The sequence below is a fragment of the Camellia sinensis genome, chromosome 1 (assembly GCF_055761805.1).
Source record: "Camellia sinensis isolate YWXY chromosome 1, ASM5576180v1, whole genome shotgun sequence".
Taxonomy (NCBI): domain Eukaryota; kingdom Viridiplantae; phylum Streptophyta; class Magnoliopsida; order Ericales; family Theaceae; genus Camellia; species Camellia sinensis.
The window spans coordinates 188,859,394-188,882,374 of NC_138961.1; the positions used below are offsets into that span (position 1 = coordinate 188,859,394).

A 22,981-nucleotide genomic window follows, 5' to 3' on the forward strand; every position below is an offset into this window, starting at 1 on the left:
TCCAACACAAATAAATAAACCAAAATAAACCGTAAGTTCTGATACAATTGTTAGGGAAAATATATGATTCCCCACAAGTAAATCAATCAACGGGAATAAAAACTAATGCAGAAAAATTAAATCAAAAGCAACATAAGAATTTTACGTGGTTCCCTCAATGTGAGGTACGTCCACGGGATCAAAATTCGATTCCACTATCAACTAAGAAGTTTCCAAACGATTACAAATGAGACACGAATGGTCTCACAAAACCACCCTTAGGTGAATTCCAAATAATCACAAATAAATAAGAGGAAATATCTCACCAAATAGACGAACAAAAATCTTCGAAACAGAGTTGAAGAAGATCATAAATCTGAATCAAACCAGCATCAAATCCAAGGTAGTAGCAGCAACAATAAATCCAGAACCAAGCATTGACTTGATGACCAATCTTAATCCCCAATTGACAAAAACCCAGCACAGTCTCACCGAAAAATATTAATCGGCAGCCACCGCTCTCTCTCGGGACAAAGACAATATATCTTATATATATTGTGAATCTAGGTCTTTTATTTAAACCCTAACTACTACTAAACTGATTATAAAAAATACTTATTAGGCTTCTAAAAATTAGATATAACTAATATATAAAATATATTATAACTAAACTAAATTAAAATTCTTTTAATAAATTAATTAGGTCTCATACTCCAATAAAGAGATATACTCTAACAACAGAGGATTAAGCATAAATAGAAAATTACATTATATATCCCTTACAATCAAAAGAAACTTGCCATCAAATAAAATATCCAAAATACAAAAATGAAAGATGAACCAAATACAACGAGAGATAGAGAAGCTGAAACTGCTACATAATCAAACCTCCAACAGGTTTTGACACATCCTTAAAGGAAAACAAAAGTTAGGTAGCATGTAATGTGTTACCAATGTCAATTACAAATCGATATTTAACATCTCCTTTTGCTAGACGTTCCATGGCAGTGTTCACGTAGTCCATTGGAATAACTTCTATGTCTGATGAAATGTTGTGTTCTGCTGCAAAATCAATCATTTCTTGAGTTTCCTTCAAGCCTCCACTGGCACTCCCGGCCACCATCTTCCTCCCTGTCATTTCCCATTTCTTATTAATCGTATTCTTAGCAAGGGAGCCATGTATGTATGGTCATGCTTCAAATTTTTTTGTCAAAGTAGACATTTGCTATTGTTTGGAAGCAGTTTTTAAATCCGTTTTTTTCGTTTATAGTGGATTTTTTTTTTTGAAACTTCTCTATTATGAAGAATTTTAAAAGAAAATTACTAACAATGACAAATTACTTTTAAGATTTTTTTTCCCATTTTATGTAGGCATGGAAAAAAGAAGTGCAATTCGCTTACCTGCAAGCAAAGGGAAGGCTGGTAGCTCAAGTGGTTTTTCTGATATTCCAACCAAAATCAGCTTTCCATTTGATTTCAAGAGGTTAAGTAATGGCAAGAGAGAATGAAAGCCAGAGACTGTATCAATGATACCATCCATTGTGCCAATTGCAGCCTAAAAATACATTTAATATTCCAAAATGAGAAATTTTTCAACAATCTCCATAAAAATATAACAACATAGTAAACGAGAAAAAAATTGTTATATACACTGTCGATCCCCAAAATATGCGCTCGCTCTATATCATTTTGGTTCTTGATATTTCAATTATGCCAATTTGGTCCTAAATTTATCCAGTTTGTGTTTAAATAGTCGCAGCGCCATTTCTATCCAAATTTTATAACAGAAGCAAGTGTATTTTTGTCTAAATTGTCACGATTGAAATATCATGAATCAAAATGAAACATAAGGCAGACTTTTGAAACTGACAATGCATTTCATCCACAGACAAAAAAATAAGAATAAAATTAATCACCTCCATCTGATCATTTTCACGGCTAACCAAGAATGAGTCAGCTCCAAGACATTCAATGGCTTCCTTCTTCTTGCCAGGGGAGGTACTAATGACTGTAACTTTAACCCCAAAAGCCTTAGCAAATTTGACAGCCAGGTGGCCAAGACCACCTAGTCCTACCACACCCACATGCATACCAGGTTTGTCAAGTTCAAAATACTTCAAGGGACTATAGACTGTGATCCCAGCACATAGAAGTGGAGCAGTAGCATCAAGAGGCAGGTTATCAGGAATGCAAAGCACAAAGTGCTCATCACAAACCATGATGTCTGAAAAGCCTCCGTATGAGGTGGTTCCATCGTAGTAGGTGGAACACAAGGTAGATATCTGTTTAGGACAGTAGCTTTCTTGGTTGTTGGCACAATGGTTGCAGGAACGACATGATCCAATGAAGCACCCCACCGCGCCTTTGTCACCTACTTTGAGCTTTTGCACCTTATTGCCAACCTTTGTCACAACACCTACAATCTCGTGCCTGTAATGGTCCGGTTTACTTGCACTTATAAGTGAGGTATTGTTGTGTATGTACTAAGCTAAGTATTTACTGTCCTTATATCTAGTGATGAGAAAATAAGATGAGAAATATGATTGCGTGACGCATTTTTCTTAAATTTATAGATTTCCATCGTTGTATGTTTGCATTTGAAGATAAGAATTAATTTTGTCACACTTTTTCTCTTTATTTTTCAAGATGGCCAGTTGGTTAAAGAAAGAAAAATGTGTGATTTTTCAAAGGATGCTTCTTTCTCTATATAAAAAAAAAAAAAAAAAAATTTGCTATAATACCGAACACTTTCTCAACATCTAAAACAAATTTAGTTTTACTTTCCGGACACTTTCTCAATAAAAATTGTAAGTAGGTAATATTATTGCTTATGAAATAGTTCAGGGAAAACACAACGAAAGTATATATTAGTGTACATAATTAAAATACTGAAAATATATACAAAATGTATATCATGTGGCTAGAATCTATTTTAAGTATGATTTGAAGAGAGAGAATTAATCTACCCCGGGACAAGAGGATACTTGGACGTGCCCCATTCATTCCTGACAACGTGAAGGTCGGAGTGACAAATTCCACAGTATAGCACTTTCAATGTCACTTCATGATCCCCTGTTTCCCTGAAACATAAATTCCATCTTCACATACAATCCCTCTACATACATGATGTTGTTAATATTACCAATTGGATGAATAATGGTGAAATATTTGGGTGAGGAATTTGAATAGGGAAATAACAAAAATAGGTGAAATATGAATAAAATATACCTACATTTCAACTAATTTCACATACATTTTCCCTTTCACTTTTCAAATCCCTCTTCAAATCCCCTAACTATAACACATTCCATTTTTGTGAACCAGATAATCTGGTCCATGGATTCATCACAGAATCCACTTTTATGATTCAAGTCATTTATTTTATAAATTTTTGTAAATAGATCATTTATGAAAAAAAAAAATTGATCTGAATTGTATGAAAAAACTTGAAGATTAAGTATGAACTAAAAAACAAATCATTAATTTTTTTCATAGATAGATATGATAAAACATGTGATTATAATTATTGAATCAATATATTTTTAATTTTGTTAATGCATAATCTATGCAGTGATGCGTATAAAATGAATCAACAATGATAGAGACTCCCACACATACATGACTTTCACAATCTCTACTTTCATTTTAACCACTCATAATGTAGGGTCCATACATGCATGAAAGGACCCCACATACACATCGGGGGCTAAGATGAAAATGGGGTCATGAAACCCCCCAAAAAAATGGGGTCCAAACATTTTTTTATTATAAAATTAGAGCCCGAGATGAGTCGAGAAGGCCCAACTATTCTGTCCAGTTCATTTTGCAAAATGAAAAGACAATTGGGTATGCCATGTCACTTTTGAAGGTCGTACTCTGTTCTTGAATTTAGAAAAGAATTTAAAATAATAATAATAATAATAATATGAATAAAATATAATTATATTTTATATATATATATATATATTTATTTAAATTTAGGATAAATTATAAATACATTACTTGAGATTTACTTAAAATATGAATTGTTCCTTGTAGTTTGGAAAATTACAAATACCTCGCTGTCATAAATTTTTATTTAACAAAATTAATTGAAAAAATAAAATTTTTAACTGTTCACCTATACAATAATAAAATTATCTGAATTATTAATTGAAATAAAATTTTAACATTATTAAAAACTATTAATAACTTAATAATTTATTAATAAAATGACTTATTTGTTATGAAATTAAAAACCTTAAAGGACATAAAATAATTTTTAGAACTACAATGAGTAATTTGTAATTTAAGTAAATCTCAAGGGATGTATTTGTAATTTACTCTTAAATTTATGAATCAAGCATAGCATATATATTAAGCCTCGTTTGGGAACAGACTTTTTTAGTAACTTTTTGACTTTTTGGCTAAAATGTGATGTAAAAAAAATTAGTATGTTTGAAATGATTTTTTGACTTTTTACGAAAAATGTGCAAAAAATAGAGAGAAAAGAGAATTTTTGATTTTTTGATATGAATTGCTAATTTTTTTAATGATTTTTTGACTATAAAAATTACTTGTCAAACGAGGCTTAAGATTATAAGATTGTTAGTGAAGGGAGGGTTTTAATAGTAATGACCATAATAGTGGCCGGGTTTGGGATTGATTTTTTCAGTAGTTATTCTCTTTTTTATTTATTAGTTAAAAAATTAATTTGTTTAAAAAATATATTAAAAAAATCCTTATTTATTAATTTTTTTTTATTGATGATAAACAATTTAGTAATTTTTTGATTTTTAACTTTCTTTAAAAATATTCCCTCCGTTTCAAAATATTAGTCTCTTATTCTATTTTTTATTATCCCAAAATATTAGTCCCTCTTCAAAAATCAAGTATAAAAATAATATAAATTTTCTATTTTGTCCTTCTTTTAAATTAATAAACAATATAAAAAATATAATAATGACATTGATATTCTTAAAAAATGTACTACCCAAAGGATAATTTTAAAAAATTAACTTTTTTCAAATGTAATAATTATATCACTTAAAAAAAGGTTAAATTTCCTAAAACAGACCATTATTTTGGGATGAAATGAGTAAAAGACGACCTTTTTTTTCACCACCTCAGATGTGGTTTGGGAACCCAAGAAAAAAAGGGAAGTGGGGATGCTTTCAGAGGTGGGGATATTGCTGAAGTTACCTTTTTTAGTAAAAAAATTAAGGAGGAATTACGTATGGGACAGACAAATTTTTCTGCACAAATATAAGAAGGTGCAAGTGGCACTTGTATTTTTATAATTTTTTATTTATATTCTATCACAGAATCATTTATATCTTATATATTTTGATTGTTTTTTTTGTCCCACTATACTGTAATTCTCTGAAAAATTATAAAGTCAATTAATTTTCATCAACTAAAAAGAGAAAATTCTGCAATACATCTCTTACCATATATACTTTTAGTTAAGTTATTTTCTTTTTTAGTTATAACATTATTTTGAAATGTTTAATTATGTCTCAGGTAGTATCAGTTATGAATTTTTTTTTAGTTATAACTCAAAAATATGAAATTATGACATTTTATTTTTTAATTATAAAGTATATATAATATACATTTTTTAAAGATGTGTATCATAATCTTTCCAATTAAAAAGTTTTAATGTCACCTCTAATTAAAAAAAAAATAGTCTTTCAGTAATTTTTTAAACGTATTAACTAAAAAAAAACTACTAAAAAGCTAAAAGGTAACAGAAAATCAAATTCAAAACGCTCACCTTCTGGAGAAATTGAAGGGAGAGAGGAGTCCAGATGGATCACTGGCTGCCCATCCGAAGGCCTTCACTGGGTGTTCTTGTTCCGGTGTTTTTTTCATATTTTTCTTTCCAACCAACTAGTGCTTTTGAGAGAGAGAGAGAGAGAGAGATAGAGATAGATGAGAATGATTTGTAAATGGTGAATTAAGTTAGATGATGATGGGTTTTTTTTTTATATATAGCCAGCTAGCTCGCAGCAGGATAAGGGAGAGTGACGTAGTAGCTGAGCTAACAATTGTTGAAGACTTTTCGCGGCTGCGCGATATCAATTTCCCAACCATGTTATGATTTAGAGATGACCCAAGAGTTTTGTCAATGAAGACGGCTATTTTAGGGCATCACAATGGATCTGTTAAAAATTATCCATTGAAGTGTGTTATGATAAAAAGTATTAAAAGTGAAATTTAAAAATATATGTTAAGAATTTATTAATTTAGTCAATGAATGATGATATAATAACTGTGATAAAGGGTGTGACAAGGTGTGTGTTAAGAATATATATATATATATCTAATAAATAAAATAAATAAATAATTTAATTTAATCAAAAATTTTAAATTTAAAATTAAATTTAAAATTTTAAACTTTTTTTAACAATTTAAAAAATATATATATATATATTTGTCATTGACCGGTCAACTGACCGGACGTCCGACCGGTCAATCAATTAGACCAAAAATTTTTTTTTATCCCACTCTCTCCCTCTCTCATGCTACCCAGCTTCTCCAAATGTCCGTCTCTTCCTCCATTGTCACTGTTCTTAATCACTGGTTCAAGTTTTTCTACTTCAAATTCCCAAGAAGTAGAGTTCAAAAAAAAAAAAAAAAAAAAAAAAAAAAAAAGCCATGAAATCACCAATTCCTCTTCCTGTCCCTAAATTTCAATCTCCATCAAAAACTCTCCGGCTTTCGCTCCTCCTTCATCGACGTTCAAACCCACTGTCACTATCTCCACCATAATTCTTTACCAGACCCAATCGATGCTTCTTGAATCTTCAAATCGTTGACCTCGGGATGAAGTTTCAATGCATCATCTGAAAACCAAATTCAATCCTGCAAAACAGGCCCAATCTGGCAGTCTGCCCAAACAACCCACTGCACTTCCCAGTGGCCCTCTCTCTCTCTCTTTCTCTTTTCTCTCTTGCTGGCTGGCTACAATTAACAAACAAATTATAACAGCTGACACTAGCACATCGCTTAACGGCTCCATTGGAACATCATTTGAACCTTTTCACTGGCCAAAATATAGAAAAATGCTTGGGAGCACTAATTAGTGCTCCCACTAATTAGGTGGCAGTGGGTCTCGTCATTAATGATGTGATGTTTTGACATTAGAGTTGTATTTTTTTTTTCTTTTACTTTTTTAATGCATTAATGCTATTAGCAGTGATGTTTTTAGTGGGATGAATCATTGTTGCCAAAATATAATGACTGACACTAAAACACCACTTAACAGCTCCATGGTGGATAGGAACTTGCTTTAATCTATTTTAGTCATATTATTTTTCCATTTTTTTTAAAAAAAAAATTTAAAATTAACTTCTAATTAATTTTTCAAAACTACTTAAAAAACTTTTGACTTGTCAATCAAGACATTTCAAACCTCAATTAACTTACAATTCCATTGGTGGAAAATTATTTCCCACGTGGTACCTTCTCACCACGTAGTTGTTTAGAAAGTTATTATTTTAATATGTTATTTTGGTGTTTGATTATTTTAATAGGTTAAAATTTGTGTGTTTTGAAAGGTTATTGAATTTTTTGTAATGCGTTATTTGTGAAAGAAAAAATTAAATGAGTATGAATTTGATGTAACATTTTACTTTATTAATTATTTTAGTCTATTTTATCTTTTTATAAATTTTAACATAAAAAATGCTAAAAATCCAATTCCCAAACACTCCCACTACAAATTTTTTTTTTATTATCCAGATTTGTTTTATGAGTTGGGATTTCTCGTGAGAAGAAATCTTAATATAAGAGAATTTGAAAGATTTGTATAATTAGAAATCTCATTTTGATGATTCTAACCATCATTTTATAAAGTTCTCAATATATATCATTTATGAAATTTTTTTGAATAATCTGATAATTGTAATATTTTCATTTTATCGCATTTGTCTCTAAAAAAATAGATGATATATTTTTAAAATATATTTGTCATTATGTTTTTCTTAGACAAAAGTAATAAAATGAAAAATTTACTATTATTATATCAAACTAATTTTTTTTTATAAATAATATATATTTAAAATTTTACAAAATAAATAATTTAAATTATCAAAATAAAACTCAGAAAAGACATTATGAGTCTCCTAAATTATCTCATATTAAAATGCCAATGTGTAAAAAAAACTCAACTCTTATATAGATCGACATAACATTATTTCAATCTCTTTTGGGGTGATTTTTTCTTGGCATTAGACTTTCTGTTTCCCATCACATTCAGAGTTGTTTTGGGAAGTGTAATAAAAGATTTATAAAAAATAAAAAAATAATATGACTCAAATAAGTCAAAATTTTTTCCTAATTGATATAGACTTACTTATTTTTCTTACTAATTTTTTAATAAATTGTTTGGGGTGATAGGATTTGGGTTTGTTGACACCATAAATATTATTATTATTATTGTTAGACTTATTTATTTTGATAATTTATTTAATTATATTTTAATTTATTTGAAAGAGAAAAATAGAATATAAAATTTATTTTGATGATTTATTTGAAAGAGAAAATAGAATCAAAATTTATTTTGTCCCATTATTTCTCACTTAAACTTTTATCCTAAATGTTGTTAGAATGTATTTAATATTTGATTAAATCAGAAGTTCAAATAGCCCAAAACAAAGGTTCAAACAACCTAGCACAGCAGCAGGCCAAAAGGTTCAGAAAGTTCAAGTGAAAGATATTCAAATTAGTAATGATGAAAGTACAACGGCTATAAACGGCTATAAAGGTTCAAAAGGCCAAAAGGTTCAAGTGGAAGATATTCAAATTTGTAATCATGGAGTGGAAGATATTCAAATTGGTAATGATGAAAGTACAACGGCTATAAATTCAAATGACTACAACGGCTATAAACGGTTATAATTTTCATTATATATACCAAAGCCTCTAATGTAAACAAGTTACCAAAAAAAACCTGAAAATATTCCTTGATCTATAATCACTCGCATCTATTCTTAGAAATTATACACTAAGCCTTATAGTTTTAAGCTCATCTTTCCTGTGTGAGATTTACAGAAAAATCAAAACTTCATTTTATATATCTATCTTTGAGAGATATTTATTGTAAATTTTTTTTGAAAGTAAAAATACCATTTCATCTTGTAAAAGTGTTGCAAACACTGTATTCTTGAAATTTTGAGAGTGATTGTGACTCACCTAAGATTTGTAAGGGTTTGGACTTGTAAATTCTGTGTAAAATCCGTGGAGAATTGTTCCATTTGTAAAGAGGTTGCTAGCACCCCTGTGAAGGTAGAAGATAGTGGAAAATCTCAAGTGAAACTTGAGGAGCGGATGTAGGACGAGTTAAAACCGAACCACTATAAATTTGTTTGTCTCTCTCTCCCTTATCTCTTTATTTTATTTTAAATTGCCATAACTATATTTCACATTTTTACTGTGCTAAAATCATTAACTGATATAGTTGTTAAGACACTTGTTTTAATTATTTTTATTTCATTAATTATATTTATCTATTGTGCTAGTCATAATTTTTATTAGGGTATTATTAATTTTAATTGTAAAAACCTAATTCACCCCCTCTTAAGTTGACTTTTGGGTAACAATTATTATTATTATTACAGGACGCGTGACACTTTCTTAATCAATCAAGAGTTAAGAGAAGTTATAAAGTTAGTAGCCTTGCACGGTAGAACATGGAAGATAAGGTGAAAGAAGTTAAAACATATGTGAAGAATATGATTGACAAAGTGGCTTGGCTTCGTTTAGGAAGCCAAAGGTTGGGCTTTTTTGGCTAACGGCAATGCTACGTAGTTCAAATTTTGTGGCTTAAAAGTGGCTCAAATGGCCAAAACGACGTCGTTTTGAGTACAAAACAACATAAAAATGGCCAAAACGACGTCGTTTTGGCCATTTGAGCCACTTTTGAGCCACCAAATTTGAGCTACGAGACATTTTCCTTTGGCTAAAATAGCCACAAAAAATAAAATAGGTTTTTTAGCCACAAAAAATAAAATATCACATCAAACTCATAATCATTACATTCTTTCTCTCGCAAAAAAGTCAAAAATCCTAACCAAATTAGGCTTTTTAGCCTCAGGCTAAAATAACCAAAAAAGCTAAAAAGACAAAAAATCAATCCACTTTTCAAATGAATCTAGTGGAAAACATGGAGGGATATGTGGCATTGTGGGAATGAATGTGAAAAAGTGGGTAGTTATTGGGTAGTTATTGCTAAAAGTTTTTTTTCCTATAAATAGCCATTGATGGCTACATTTACAGGATTCAGAACCAAATCCAGAAACTAGTTTAAACAAATCCAGTGGAAAACATGAAGAGATGTGTGGCATTGTGGGAATGAAGGTGGAAAAGTGGATAGTTTTAGGTAGTTATTGGGTAGTTATTGCTAATTTTTTTTTCTTATAAATAGCCCTTGATGGCTACATTTACATGATCCAGAATCAGATCTATAAACCAATTTATTTACTTTACATTTTTCTTGTCCTTTACTTTCCAATCTTTTACTTTCCTATTATACACTTCAAATTCTTAGGAGTAGTTCTAAGTTATTTGTTGTTGTAATCTCCTTCGAAATTGTGAAAGTGCGAACGTACATTCGTAAACTTTCGTTTACTTAATGAAATTTGATTTCTGACACTATTCTCTCTATCCTTTTTTTACTTTTGATTAATGTTTTTGAATTTTCTTCTAAAAACAAGCCATTAGTAAAAATCCTCTTCAGTGAGACTAAAAGAATTTCGAAACAATCATTTGTTAATTAGTTGGCATTTAATATTTCTGTAAGGACTTTTTGATCCTTACTGGCACGCTTAAATTATATTTTTAACTTTCAAAAATCAAAAAACCAGTAGGGTTATTTTGAAAAAATTAGTTAAAAGTTGACTTTTTCATTTTTTTGACTTTTTTTAAAAAAAACGTGTAAAAAAATAAAAAGGTGATGTAATTAAAAAATAAAAAAATTGACCTTTAATCAGCTTGCCAAAATAGGCCTTTGATGAAAAGTCATAAAATTGTTATAAATTATCATATCATATTTTTCATAAAAAATTAAAATAATTAATTTTCAAATCAACCCTTATTATGCAAGTAATCATCATTTTTTTTAAAATCACTTTATTTTATTCGCTACATTTACCTTCGCCCGGACTAAAATTTCTAGCCTTCCTCCCTGGATGTACACGTAGGACAACATTGATGTCTAATCACACTAGCGGTAACCCGTGCTATGCACGAAAATTAGAAATGTATAAGTGAAATAATTTATTATACTTATTTTTGTATTATAAAATATAAAGTTCTTATAAATTTAAAATATAATAGGGAGTTATAACTAACAAATATTTTGAATATGATAACTATCTAATACATAAGTTCATACATTCATTTTTTCCATCAATTTGTCATTTGAAACATTGATTATAAAATTATCTTAGTCTATGTAGGTCATTCCGCAGCATGAACTATATTTCTATCAAACATTATTCTAGCTTTAAAAACAAATAATGTAAAAGTGGATACCATTACAAATAATATAAAAATGTAAAAATGAATACTACTACAAATAATGTAAAAATGTTCAAAGGCCCCTTTAAAGAAAACAACAAAAAAAATGCCCCCACTACATATACATGTAGGTATACAAAGAGAATAAAATTCATCAAAACCCTAAAATCTTACGATTGCCTAACCAATTATAACGTTGTCGATGGTTGAATGTAACTCGAATCTTAAACGTAGAGTTTGAACAAAACTTTATACCCAATATGCAAACACTAAAAAAACTCGATGGCATGTTAAAATATATAGCTAAAGTGTGAAGCATTTGAAAAATAAGATGGAAATGAATTTGAAGATAATTATTAGATTAGAGATTAAAATAAATTAAAAAAAAGGATCATACGAAAAATATAATAAAAATAAAGTTGGAGATAATGATAGGATTGGGGATAAAAAAAAAATTAAAAAGGAAGAAATAAGAAATAAAGAAAAATGAAAATATTGGAGAAGAATAAGATAAATAAAAAATCAATAAAAAGAGATAAGGAGTCTTCGATAATAAAAAGATTTTAAAAGTTAAAAATTTAAAATAAAAACAATAGTAAGAGAAAAAAAATATTTCTTATTGGAGAAAAATAAGGGTGAAAAATTAAAAACATAACTTTGAGAGAGCAACATGTAGGAAATAGAATCTTAACTCTGCTTAAGAATTTAATATAAAGACTTTAAAAATTTTAGAGAATACACTATATTTGCTTATATATATAGTATAGATATATACATAGGTAAAAAGATAGATATCAAATCTAATTTGAAAAGTAAAGATAAAAGTAAAATAAACATCCTACAAAAAAAAGAAGAGAGAAATGTGGGAATTCAGCTGTTGATAATCAAAATTTTAAAAATGTAAAATATTTATGAGAGATTACGTATGAGTAAAAGATAATTTAATTTTGTTTGTTATATCAAAATAAAGACATATATATTTTATTGAATAGTAGCAAAATAAATTTACTTTTTTAATAAAGTTGTAATAGAATAAAATATATTTAATTTTTAAATTGCATGCTTGATGATGATTTTTTCAAAAAAAAAAAAAAAAAAAACATTGATAGAAAATTTTAAAATTGATGGTAGTCAATTGTTATCATTATAGCCTACAAAAAGAACCTTGGATAAAATCATGGATAGCCAATAAAAAATCAACACTTAGCATTAAATTTTGCAAAAATTAAAAAAAAATTCAAAATTCAAAATGAAGTATTGGAATTCCTCTAATCATATAATTAGACATTTTAGTTAATTTTAAAATTTAAATGTTAAATCCAGTAAGATTATGCCATGTGGGTTAATTCAAAATTTAGATAATATATTAATAGATTTGAACCATTTTTTTTAATATTATTAAAAAAAATTCAAAAATTTAAATTAGGTATGTTTAGATAGAATTTAAACATTTTAAAATTAAATATTGTTAGATGTACCTATCACTTTAAGCCAAATATATTTTTTATTTTTAAAAATTTTAAAATTGAGAAATTGTGTTTAAGGTTTTGAAGCTGTTTTTTTTGTGTGTATTTAACTGGATGTTGTCACGACCCAAACCCGGCCCTATGGGTTTAGCATCGTAACCGGCCAGTAATCCGAGATTACCGAAGGCCCGCAGAACAGTAGTATAGTAAAACAGAGTACAAGACCTGGCGGAAGCCAAAACAGTAAATAAATAATGTCCATTGAGCTGTGTCAGTCTGTATGCCAAAAAGATTTTTCATGCATTCACATATACAAACAGTACAGTCTATACAAAATTTATAGTCATGCAGTACAGGGACCTAATCCCTTGATAACAGTACGGTTAGCAGTTAACAGTCTATACAGTGATCCAAACAGTATGGAGACAGACGGGGGAAAAACAAGACACCCCAAAGCCATAGCATGGAAACTCGGAACCTCGCAGTGAGGCACAAAGGCTGGCTTGACAAAACTGGAGTCTAACCCACGCTCCTAGCTCCGATCTGGTGGCTGAGCACCTACATATATATATATATATAAATAGTGAGCTAAAGCCCAGTGAATAACATAATGCGTAAAGGGGTTAAGAATGAAATGTCCTTACAGTATTGAAATCAGTTCATTAAACAATACTTCAGTCTTTCAGTCAGAACAGTTATTCAGTTATATGTGGTACATCCATTAGCATAGCAGTAAACAGTAGGTCTCAAAGACCGAACAGTAATGATGGCCATCAATCAGTAAACAGTAGTGGTCCCACGAGGGAACCGACAGAGATCTCTGTAACAGTAACAGTAAACAGTAGGTGCTAAGGATGCCACAATACAGTTCAGAAGATAGGACATGCATTCATTCAGTAAACAGTATCAGTTTAGTAAACAGTTCAGTTCAGTATTCAGAAGATAATCATTTGAACATATCTTTACACAATTGTTACTCACAGAGTTTGGGCTATAGTATGCTAGAGCGTGTCTCCCCAGTCGCCAACCCTACACAGTTCACAGGTTGAACACACACTAAGCTACACAGTTGGGAGATAACATACTTTAACCCCTAATGCCTTGGTGTGCTCTACATCTATCCTCAACAAGATGTCTTAAACTAGGCCTAAGAATGCCTAGAATGTAATGAGGATGCAAAGATGTGATCAGAAGACTGTTTCAAGATTTTCAGAAAAACAGAGTCCCGCTCGAGCGCATGTTTCCCCGCTCGAGCGGACATGCAACAAAGGTACATGCTCGAGCGTAAACTTTCCCGCTCGAGCGTACTGTAAAAGTACTGGATGGGTGAAATCTCCGCTCGACGCCCGCTCAAGCTTGAGACATGACTCCGCTCGAGCGCCCATTCCTCCGCTCGAGCGGACTGTAAAACAGTGCTGAGAGATGCTGGATGCTCGGATTTCACGCTCGAGCGTCACTTTCCCCGCTCGAGCGGAAGTGCAAAATCTGGAAAATCCAGATTGCACCTCCAAGCCAAAACCAAGTTTAAATGCATCAAAACCAATCCTCTTGGGCCCATTTTCTGGAAAACATTTATAAACACATAGAATAACATGGTTCAAAGCTCAATTTGAAAAATCAAAGCCCAAGGGTGTTTAATTCAAACCCAATTTCAAACCAATTTCATGAACAATATGAACATGCAAACATGCATGAATTCAAATCGATTCAAAGCTTCAAAACATGCTCCAGTGAGCCCATTGATCCAAAAACAAGTTGAAAACATGGACCATTACAAGGTTATGGACATGCATGCACCATTTTACCATGAAATCAACTCACAACTCAACAATTCAAATATGCAAGCATGAAATGAGCTCTATATCAACATGTATGAACTAAAACATGACTTAGCTCTACAATTAGGCATGAACCATGCATGAATCAACTTAAAGACAAAATCAAAAGATGAAATTCATACCTAGGTTCTTTGAATTAGAAGACTAGGAGCTCAAATATACAATCAACCTTCAAGTTCTTCAATTAACAAGCAAAATTCAAGATGGACTTCAAGTTCTCTCACTCTCTCCCTCTCTCCCTCTCTTGGTCAGCTAGAGCAAGGAAAAAGGGCTGAGAAAATGTTTGTTTCAAGTGTATACAAGGCTCACATGTTATATTGAGATAGTGGCCACTAGGGGTAGTTTGATAAATAAGGCCAACTTAAGCAATTGATCAATATTTAATCTAATTTACTCACACCTAATCAGTTTTCAGATAATTATACCATAAAATCACATTAATTATGACAATCATAAAACATTAATCAATTCCGAATTCGGCCGCCGATAAAGCCTTCAATTAGCAGTTTAAACACTAAAATACGAACATATCAAATAAACAATCAATAGATAGAATGCAATTCAAACGTACATACTCAGTCAATTCAGTTCCAGTTTTCAGTCAGTCAGTTCAGTACTTTAACCAGTCCAATTATCAGTCGTAATCAATTCAGTTTAACGGTAATCGATGGTTATCGGTAATCAAGCAGTCATTAATCGGTAAACAGTATGAGGGTTGTTACAGATGTATATTGGTTGTAGATGATTGAGAGAGCTTGAAGGAGCAAATATGAGATTAACTCTATGCATAGCTGATCTTCTTGATTTCGAGAGTTTACTTGAAATTATTAATGGGTGTGATGGTGTGATAGATATGAGATAAAATAAAATAAAAAAAATTAAATTCAAGATTTGATAAGTTTCAAATCTGATTAAATTGAAGAACAAACGCAATTCACAAATTTTTTTTTATTTAAAAAAAGCAAGCCCAAATCATGCAAAATGTAATAATAAAGATGATGAAAAGATGTGAAAATGAATTGAAAAATATTAGGAAAAAAATATACACACATACAAGTAATAGACATTGAAAAAATACATATAAAGTAGGAAATAACATTAGGATCATAAAAATAGAGAAAATGAAAAGATGTGTAGATGAATTGAAAAATATTAGAAAAAATATATATGCAGACAAAGTAACAAACACTAAAAAAATACATATAAAGTAAAAAATAATATTACACTGACCTTGTAATGATTTTCACAGATCATCAAGCTTGCAAAATATAACAATCAAGAAGATGAGTTATTTTGAGAAAACATAGGGAGATGAGAGAATGATTGAATGTAATAATGGAGAAGATGAAAACATATGTAGATAAACTAAAAAATGTTGGCAATATATATATATATATATATATATACATACAAAAGTAATAAACACTAAAAAAATGCATATAAAATACGAAATAATATTATGAGCATAAAAAGGGAGAATATGAAAAGATGTGTAGATGAATTGAAAAATATTAAGAAAGAGAAATATATACACACAAAGTAACAAACACTAAAAAAATACATATAAAATAAGAAATAATATTACACTGACCTTGTAATGATTTTTCCAGATCATCAAACTTGCAAAATGTAACAATGGAGAAGATGAGTTATTCTGAGAAATAAAAGATGGATAGATGATAAAATGATTGAATTTGATTGGAATAAATTGAATAGAGGTGTGTGTGTGAAAGTTATAGGAGTTTTGGAATTTTTTTTTTTATTAAATTGAGATTGAGAGTGAAATTGAGATTAAGAGTGAGATAGATATTATTGTAAGTGACGGATATGGATGAATATTTTATTATTTGGGGATAAATATTATTGTTGATGATGGATATGGATGATAGATATGGATGAATATTTTAATATTTTATATTTTATATAGGGAGAGAGAGAGTGAAAAGGCTTGAAGAGTGAAAAGAGAGGTGAAAGACATTGCCACGTAATATTTTTTTTCTTTCAAAATTATGAGAATTTAGGATTCAAATTTTGAAACTTTTTGACTTAACAACTACATTTGATTATATATATAATATAGATATAGATATCTAAAATCTACCTTTGGACTTGTTTCGGAAAGTTGGGTTAAAAGTTAATTTTTTAATTAAAATTTTTTAAAAATATATAAAAGAATAAAAAATTTGATGCGATTTAAAAAAATAAAAAAATTAAAAGAATAATTTTTAGCTGGGTTGGTTTAAAAAAAAAAAATCAAGATTTAGCTAGTAACAAATATATCATTTTCCAAATGAATATAGTGATTTCTAACAGAAGTGATTGGTAGCTCGAATCTGCCTTCCCTGAATCTCCCCGAAAATCAAAACGACGTCGTTTCGTCGTTTTGATTTTTTTTTTAATTTTTATTTATTTATTTATTTATTTTTCAGAAGAAGAAAATCAGGAGAAGGAAGAAAAAGAAGAGAATGAAGAAGAAGGATGAACAAGAAGGATTGGAGGGGGCCAACAAAATCGGGCTGGAGGCGGAAGCGGGGGGCAGAGGTAGAGGCAGGGGGTTGCGAGGCAGAGGCGGAGACGACGGCCGGGCTGTGACGAGTTGCGACGAGACGACGGCGGGCGACAATCAGGCGACAATCGGGCGGAGACGACGGCGGGCGGAGCTCCTCATCTTCCCATTTCTTCTCTCTCTCTCTCTCTCATTTCGGGCTATTAGGGGGGAAATTTTGGGGAAAAAAACATTTCTGGATTTCTAATCAAATATCTAAAACCGAGTTTTTGTGTAAGTGAAAAATTATGAATCTTTTTGGCACTGTTTATTGAGATTTCTTATGGGAATGGCTTCCCTCCAACTGGAGGATATTGTTAGACTCGTAAGAGCTCACTATGGGTTTCGTTTCAATAATCCGAACCATTTCGATGTGTAGAACTTGTTGAGTATTATGTGCCTATAAAAAATTACATTGATCGGATATCGATAGCTATGTGATCAAATCTGTTTTGTATGAAAAATAGTGGACGGTGAAAAATAAACGGTTTACAAAAATCTGATTTGATCACATAGCTATCGATATCCGATCAACGTAATTTTTTACAAACATGTAGTACTCGACGAATTCTACACATTGAATGGTTCGATTATCGAAAAGGAACCCGTGGTGAGCCCTCACGAGCCCAACAGTAAGCCATTCCCATTTCTTATATATTTTTACTTCAAGAATATATGATCATGTTTGATTTGATGTTTTAAAGAAAGAAAGAAAAAAAAAATTCAAAGTTAGTTGGACAAAAATAAACATCAAAAACATAATTTTAATGTCCTCCAAAAAGATACAATTATATGAAAATGAGAAGTATTTTTTTACTTTTTTTCTTGAAACGAATTTTAAGTTTTTAAAAAATAAAATAAAAGTTTTTTTTGACCTTTCATAAAAAAAAAAAATGTACAATATATATATATAGAATAAAGCTTAGAAGCTCGAAATTTTCGCGGCTTGACTGGCTCGAAAATTCAAAACGACGTCTTTTTGATTTTTTCCCCCCTTATTTTCTTTGAAACAGAGAGAAGAGGGAGGAAGAGAGAAGAAAGAGAGATGGAGGCGATGGCACGGCGGTGGACGCGACGGTGATGGCACGACGGTGGGTCTCTTCCTCCCTCTTCTCTCAACAGATCCATGTGTGTTTTTTATTTTGATTTGTAAGTTTGTTTTTGATTTTGATATGTGAGTTTGTTTTTGATTTCGATTTGTGAGTTTGTTTTTTATTTTGATTTGTTTTTGGATTTGGTGGTTTGTTTGATTTTGATTTTTTCAAAGAGCAGAGCAGAGTAGAGGGAGAATGAAGAAGAGAGAGGGAGGAAGAAAAAAAGAAAAAAAAAGGTGATTTTGTTCAAAACTCAAAAAAAAAAAAAAAAAATTATAGAGATGAATTACGGAGAGTTGTTGCTGGAGATTGTGACGAACCCAAAATGTTAATCGTAATTATAAGTGATTAGTTATGTATTAAATTTTAATTATGACATGTGCCAAGTGATTAATTGTGAATTACCTAATTTGATTCATTGTAAATATTTGTTTAAATTGAGAAACTATCAGTTGTGAGTTCGGCTTTGAAACTGAAATTGATGACATAAACAGGTTCAGAAATCAAAATTGAGTACAAGGATATGTTAATTGGAATTTTTAGAGTTACCCGAGAAGTTTAATTAAAAATTGATTCCGTCTGATTTGCTAATTTTAGTGTGTTGGAATTAAATAATTGAATAGGAATTAGAGCTTAATACACATTAGTATAATTTAATTTAGTGTAATTAAGATTTTAAGATGTTGAGACTAATTTACTTTGAGTCAAATTAATCTTAATTAATCTCTTAGCCTTAGGTAATTTTACTTAATTTATTAATCTATTTAATTTGAGCCTAGTGTCTTTCATACTCATCAAATGAATTTAGATGAGAGAGCTAGTGGGTCTTGTTGGATGGCTTCACACTATACACGCAGAGAGAGAGAGAGAGAGAGAGAGGGAGAGAGAGAGAGAGAGATAAGAGACTATTTACAATGAATCAAATTAGATAATTCACAATTAATCACTTGGCACATGTCATAATTAAAATTCAATACATAACTAATCACCTATAATTACAATTAACATTTTGGGGTCGTCACAGTCTCCCCACCTTAAAAAATTTGATCCTCTAAACTTACATTACCTGGTACCGGGTACGGATCATACATTTCAGTCTCATGTCATTCTCTTTTACCCCAACACAATAGTTCGCAGTTCAATTCAGTATTCGTTCCAAAGTGCCATCACAGCCAAAGTCATTCACCAAAGTATAAAGCAGTTCCAAATAGCAATCCCATGATCATGAATGTAGTATTAAACTAGTTACTCGGGCAATAATCATAATTCACATGTCCCATAAACCAACTATAAAATGCAATAATATAGAAACAACCATTCCTTAAGTCAATCAATTACACGATAGCAGAAGTCGTACCAAAGCATTTATTTCTACGTCATACATACCAGAGTAAGTCTAGTCATACTAGCAATGAGTCTATCAGTATTCGGATGAGCTTGTGGGCATGATTTAGCCAAATGTCCTTTTTGTCTACATCTAAAGCAAGCTCCTGATGTACGGCGACAGATACCCCAATGTTGTTTTCTACATTCTTTGTAAATGGGCGTGCCATTGTTTTTATTGTTTCCCCGACTTATGTTGTCAATAGTGTTTGCATTTGATCTTTCATTCATGGAAATCATGGAATCTCCAGTCATTTCAACTCTCTGCTTCTTTTGTTTCTTACTTTCTTCTTCGGTTGTTACTGTTGACTTAGACATTTTCAAGGCAACAATATTTGCTTCGGACATCAAGGCCCTATCAAGTACATCTACATACTTTACCAATTTCAAAACATTTACCCAGTCAAGAACTTCGACATCCAATCCACCCTCAAATTTCCTTGCCTTTTTATAGTCAGTGTCAACCATATGAGGTGCATATTGGGCTAACTCAGTAAATTGATGTAGGTACTCTCTTATTTATATGCAAGATGTAGCCGTGTTAACTGAATCAGCTAAACTATGAGAATCATGAACTCATGCGTTATGCTCTGCTTGTTACCAATGTGAAATTAGCGGAATATAGAATTGATGGATAAATATTGAATACCCTTAAAACTCAATAGATTTGGAATATAACATATGCCATGGAAATGTATGAAACTGTATCGAAACAATTTAATATGAACCATTGAGCATGATAAACCGAATTATACTGAAATGAATGGATATGGGAATATATTATAGTTGGGAACTAATGAACATAGACCAAATTGAGAAACTATTGCCTAAGTATCCATAATGACTTAATTGTGACTAATAAAACTGCATTTTAAAGAGAGTGATAGGGCAAAATTTTGTTAAATGTGATTTAGAAAGACCTATGTTGATAGAATCTCTATTTGTTTAAATTGAGAAACTATCCGTTGTGAGTTCAACTTTGAAACTGAAATTGATGACATAAATGGGTTCAGAAATCAAAATTGAGTACAAGGATATGTTAATTGGAATTTTTAGAGTTACCCAAAAAGTTTAATTAAAAACTATTCCGTCTGATTCGGTAATTTTAATAGGTTGGAATTAAATAATTGAATAGGAATTAGAGCTTAATACACATTAGTATAATTTAATTTAGTGAATTAAGATTTTAAGATGTTGAGACTAATTTACTTTGAGTCAAATTAATCTTAATTAATCTCTTAGCCTTAGGTAATTTTACTTAATTTATTAATCTATTTAATTTGAGCCTAGTGTCCTTCATACTCATCAAATGAATTTAGATGAGAGAGCTAGTGGGTCTTGTTGGATGGTTTCACACTATACACGTAGAGAGGGAGAGAGGAAGAGAGACTTGAGACTGTAAACTCAACCCAGGAAAAGAAGAAAAAGAAAGTGAAGAAAAGAACACCCAAAGAAAGAAGAAAATTGAAGGAAAAGTAGGAATTCAACTCAATTCTCTAACTCTAGGTAAGAATTCCTTGCTTGTATCTCACCAATTTGAAGAATCACATTCATATTTATGGAATTCTAGATTATTTAAGAAGAATATAAACTTGATGAGGTGAATTAAACTTGATTGTAAAAGATGTTGACATAAATGGAAAATGTATACATGCATGTCAAGATTTTTAATGATTCATGAACATAAATTCATTCTCTTGCATGGATTCACAAAATGAAGTAATTTTCCATGAGAGTTGAGGATTTTAAGCTTAAGGATGCAAGTTTTAAGATTAAACATTTCAATTCATGGAGTAAATATTAGAGTTGGGTCTATATAATTATAAAATGAGGAATTAGAAGAATACATGCTTAAAACTCAACATGCATGGCATAATTTTAGTTCAAACACCTATTAGTTTGCATGATCCTTACATGCATGTCATGTTTTCAAGAATTGATGAACAAAACAATTGTTTTCTAAACTTATTTTCAAACATGATTCATGGAGTTTGAGAAGAGATTAAACATGAATTAGAGTTTGGGTTCAAGAAAATGGATGTTTCATGAAATTGAGTTTCAAAAATGGAAGAATGGGTTTAATTTGATATTTAGAGCTTTATAAGAATTCAATTAAAAATTTGATTTAGGTTCATAAAATTAGATGTAGTCAAATTAAGCCTTAATTGAGAATTAATTAAATTCAATTGAAATTGAGTTAGGCTTAAGATTATGGAAATAAATGTGAAGATTAATTATTTGGGCCTTGGTTTGCTTGAAAATGGAGTTGAAATTGCAAAATGTGCATATTTATGAGTTTCTGATTCAGTAATTTAAACATGACTGGATAATTATAATTTAATGTGTATGATCCTAATTTAGGCTTGATTGTGTAATTAGTGAACTTAATAAGGATTGGTTTATGATTAGATTATTTATATTTAATTAGTTTGGTTAATACATGGCTAAACATGTTTTAATTAGAGATTAAAGGAAATTAATAATCTAATTAATTCATAATTCTAGTCATCTATATTTAAAAGCTTAAGTGAACTAAATATGTTTAAGATGATTGTGTATCGTGCTATGCATATTTGTGATTGTAGGTCACGAGTCAAGGACTGCTTGACCAACCGTTCTGGAAGCTCACTGCGAGTAATATTTTTGTACAGATATGTTGATGTGACTCATGTTTTAATTGTTATTGATAAGTTATAATTTTTGAAATACTATTTTGATCATGTGAACGAATGTCTTATTTGCGAATCTATTATGGCATCCACAGATAGTCCTAAGTCATGGGGGACGACATGTAAATGCAGGTCCAAGACATATATGTGATACGAGATCTCATTAGCCACTTCATTTTGGTGACATATGTTTAATCGGTATCCGAAACCGATTACTCTAGTCGGAAGACGATATGTGATATGTTCTGTGAGATGTACCATTATGTTATGTTCTGATATGAGACTGATATGAATGATTGTGTTATGATTTGTTTTACGAATATGATATATTTGGAATTCGTTTACTAACCCCTTTACTTTAATGTTATTCACTGGGTTTTAGTTCACTATTTTTATATATATGTATAGGTGAACGTTCTGGAGGGCAAGCCTAGAAGGGGTCTTTAGCTGAGCCACCGTTTTGAAGCCTATCGAGTTGTTTTGTGTGCCTCTGAGTTGGGGCTAG

At 30.4% G+C, this 22,981-nt stretch overlaps 1 protein-coding gene across 1 annotated transcript; it reads right to left on the reverse strand.

Moving 5' to 3' along the window:
- Positions 1-706: 706 nt before the first annotated feature.
- On the reverse strand, positions 707-6,120 carry LOC114285849 (cinnamyl alcohol dehydrogenase 2). The gene is made up of 5 exons (XM_082923413.1): positions 5,735-6,120; positions 2,946-3,059; positions 1,896-2,409; positions 1,381-1,534; positions 707-1,110 (listed from the first exon to the last, which is right to left on the reverse strand). The coding sequence occupies exons 1-5, from the start codon at positions 5,830-5,832 to the stop codon at positions 908-910; spliced, it is 1,083 nt and encodes a 360-aa protein (XP_082779539.1). The 5' UTR covers positions 5,833-6,120; the 3' UTR covers positions 707-907.
- Positions 6,121-22,981: the final 16,861 nt, after the last annotated feature.

Coding starts and splice junctions, on each gene's coding strand:
- LOC114285849 (XM_082923413.1), bottom strand. CDS start 5,832: ATGAAAAAAACACCGGAACAAGAACACCCAGTGAAGGCCTTCGGATGG. Junction 2,410..2,945: donor AAGTATCCTCTTGTCCCGGG/GTAGATTAATTC, acceptor GGACCATTACAG/GCACGAGATTGTAGGTGTTG. Junction 1,535..1,895: donor GTGAAAATGATCAGATGGAG/GTGATTAATTTT, acceptor ATGTATTTTTAG/GCTGCAATTGGCACAATGGA.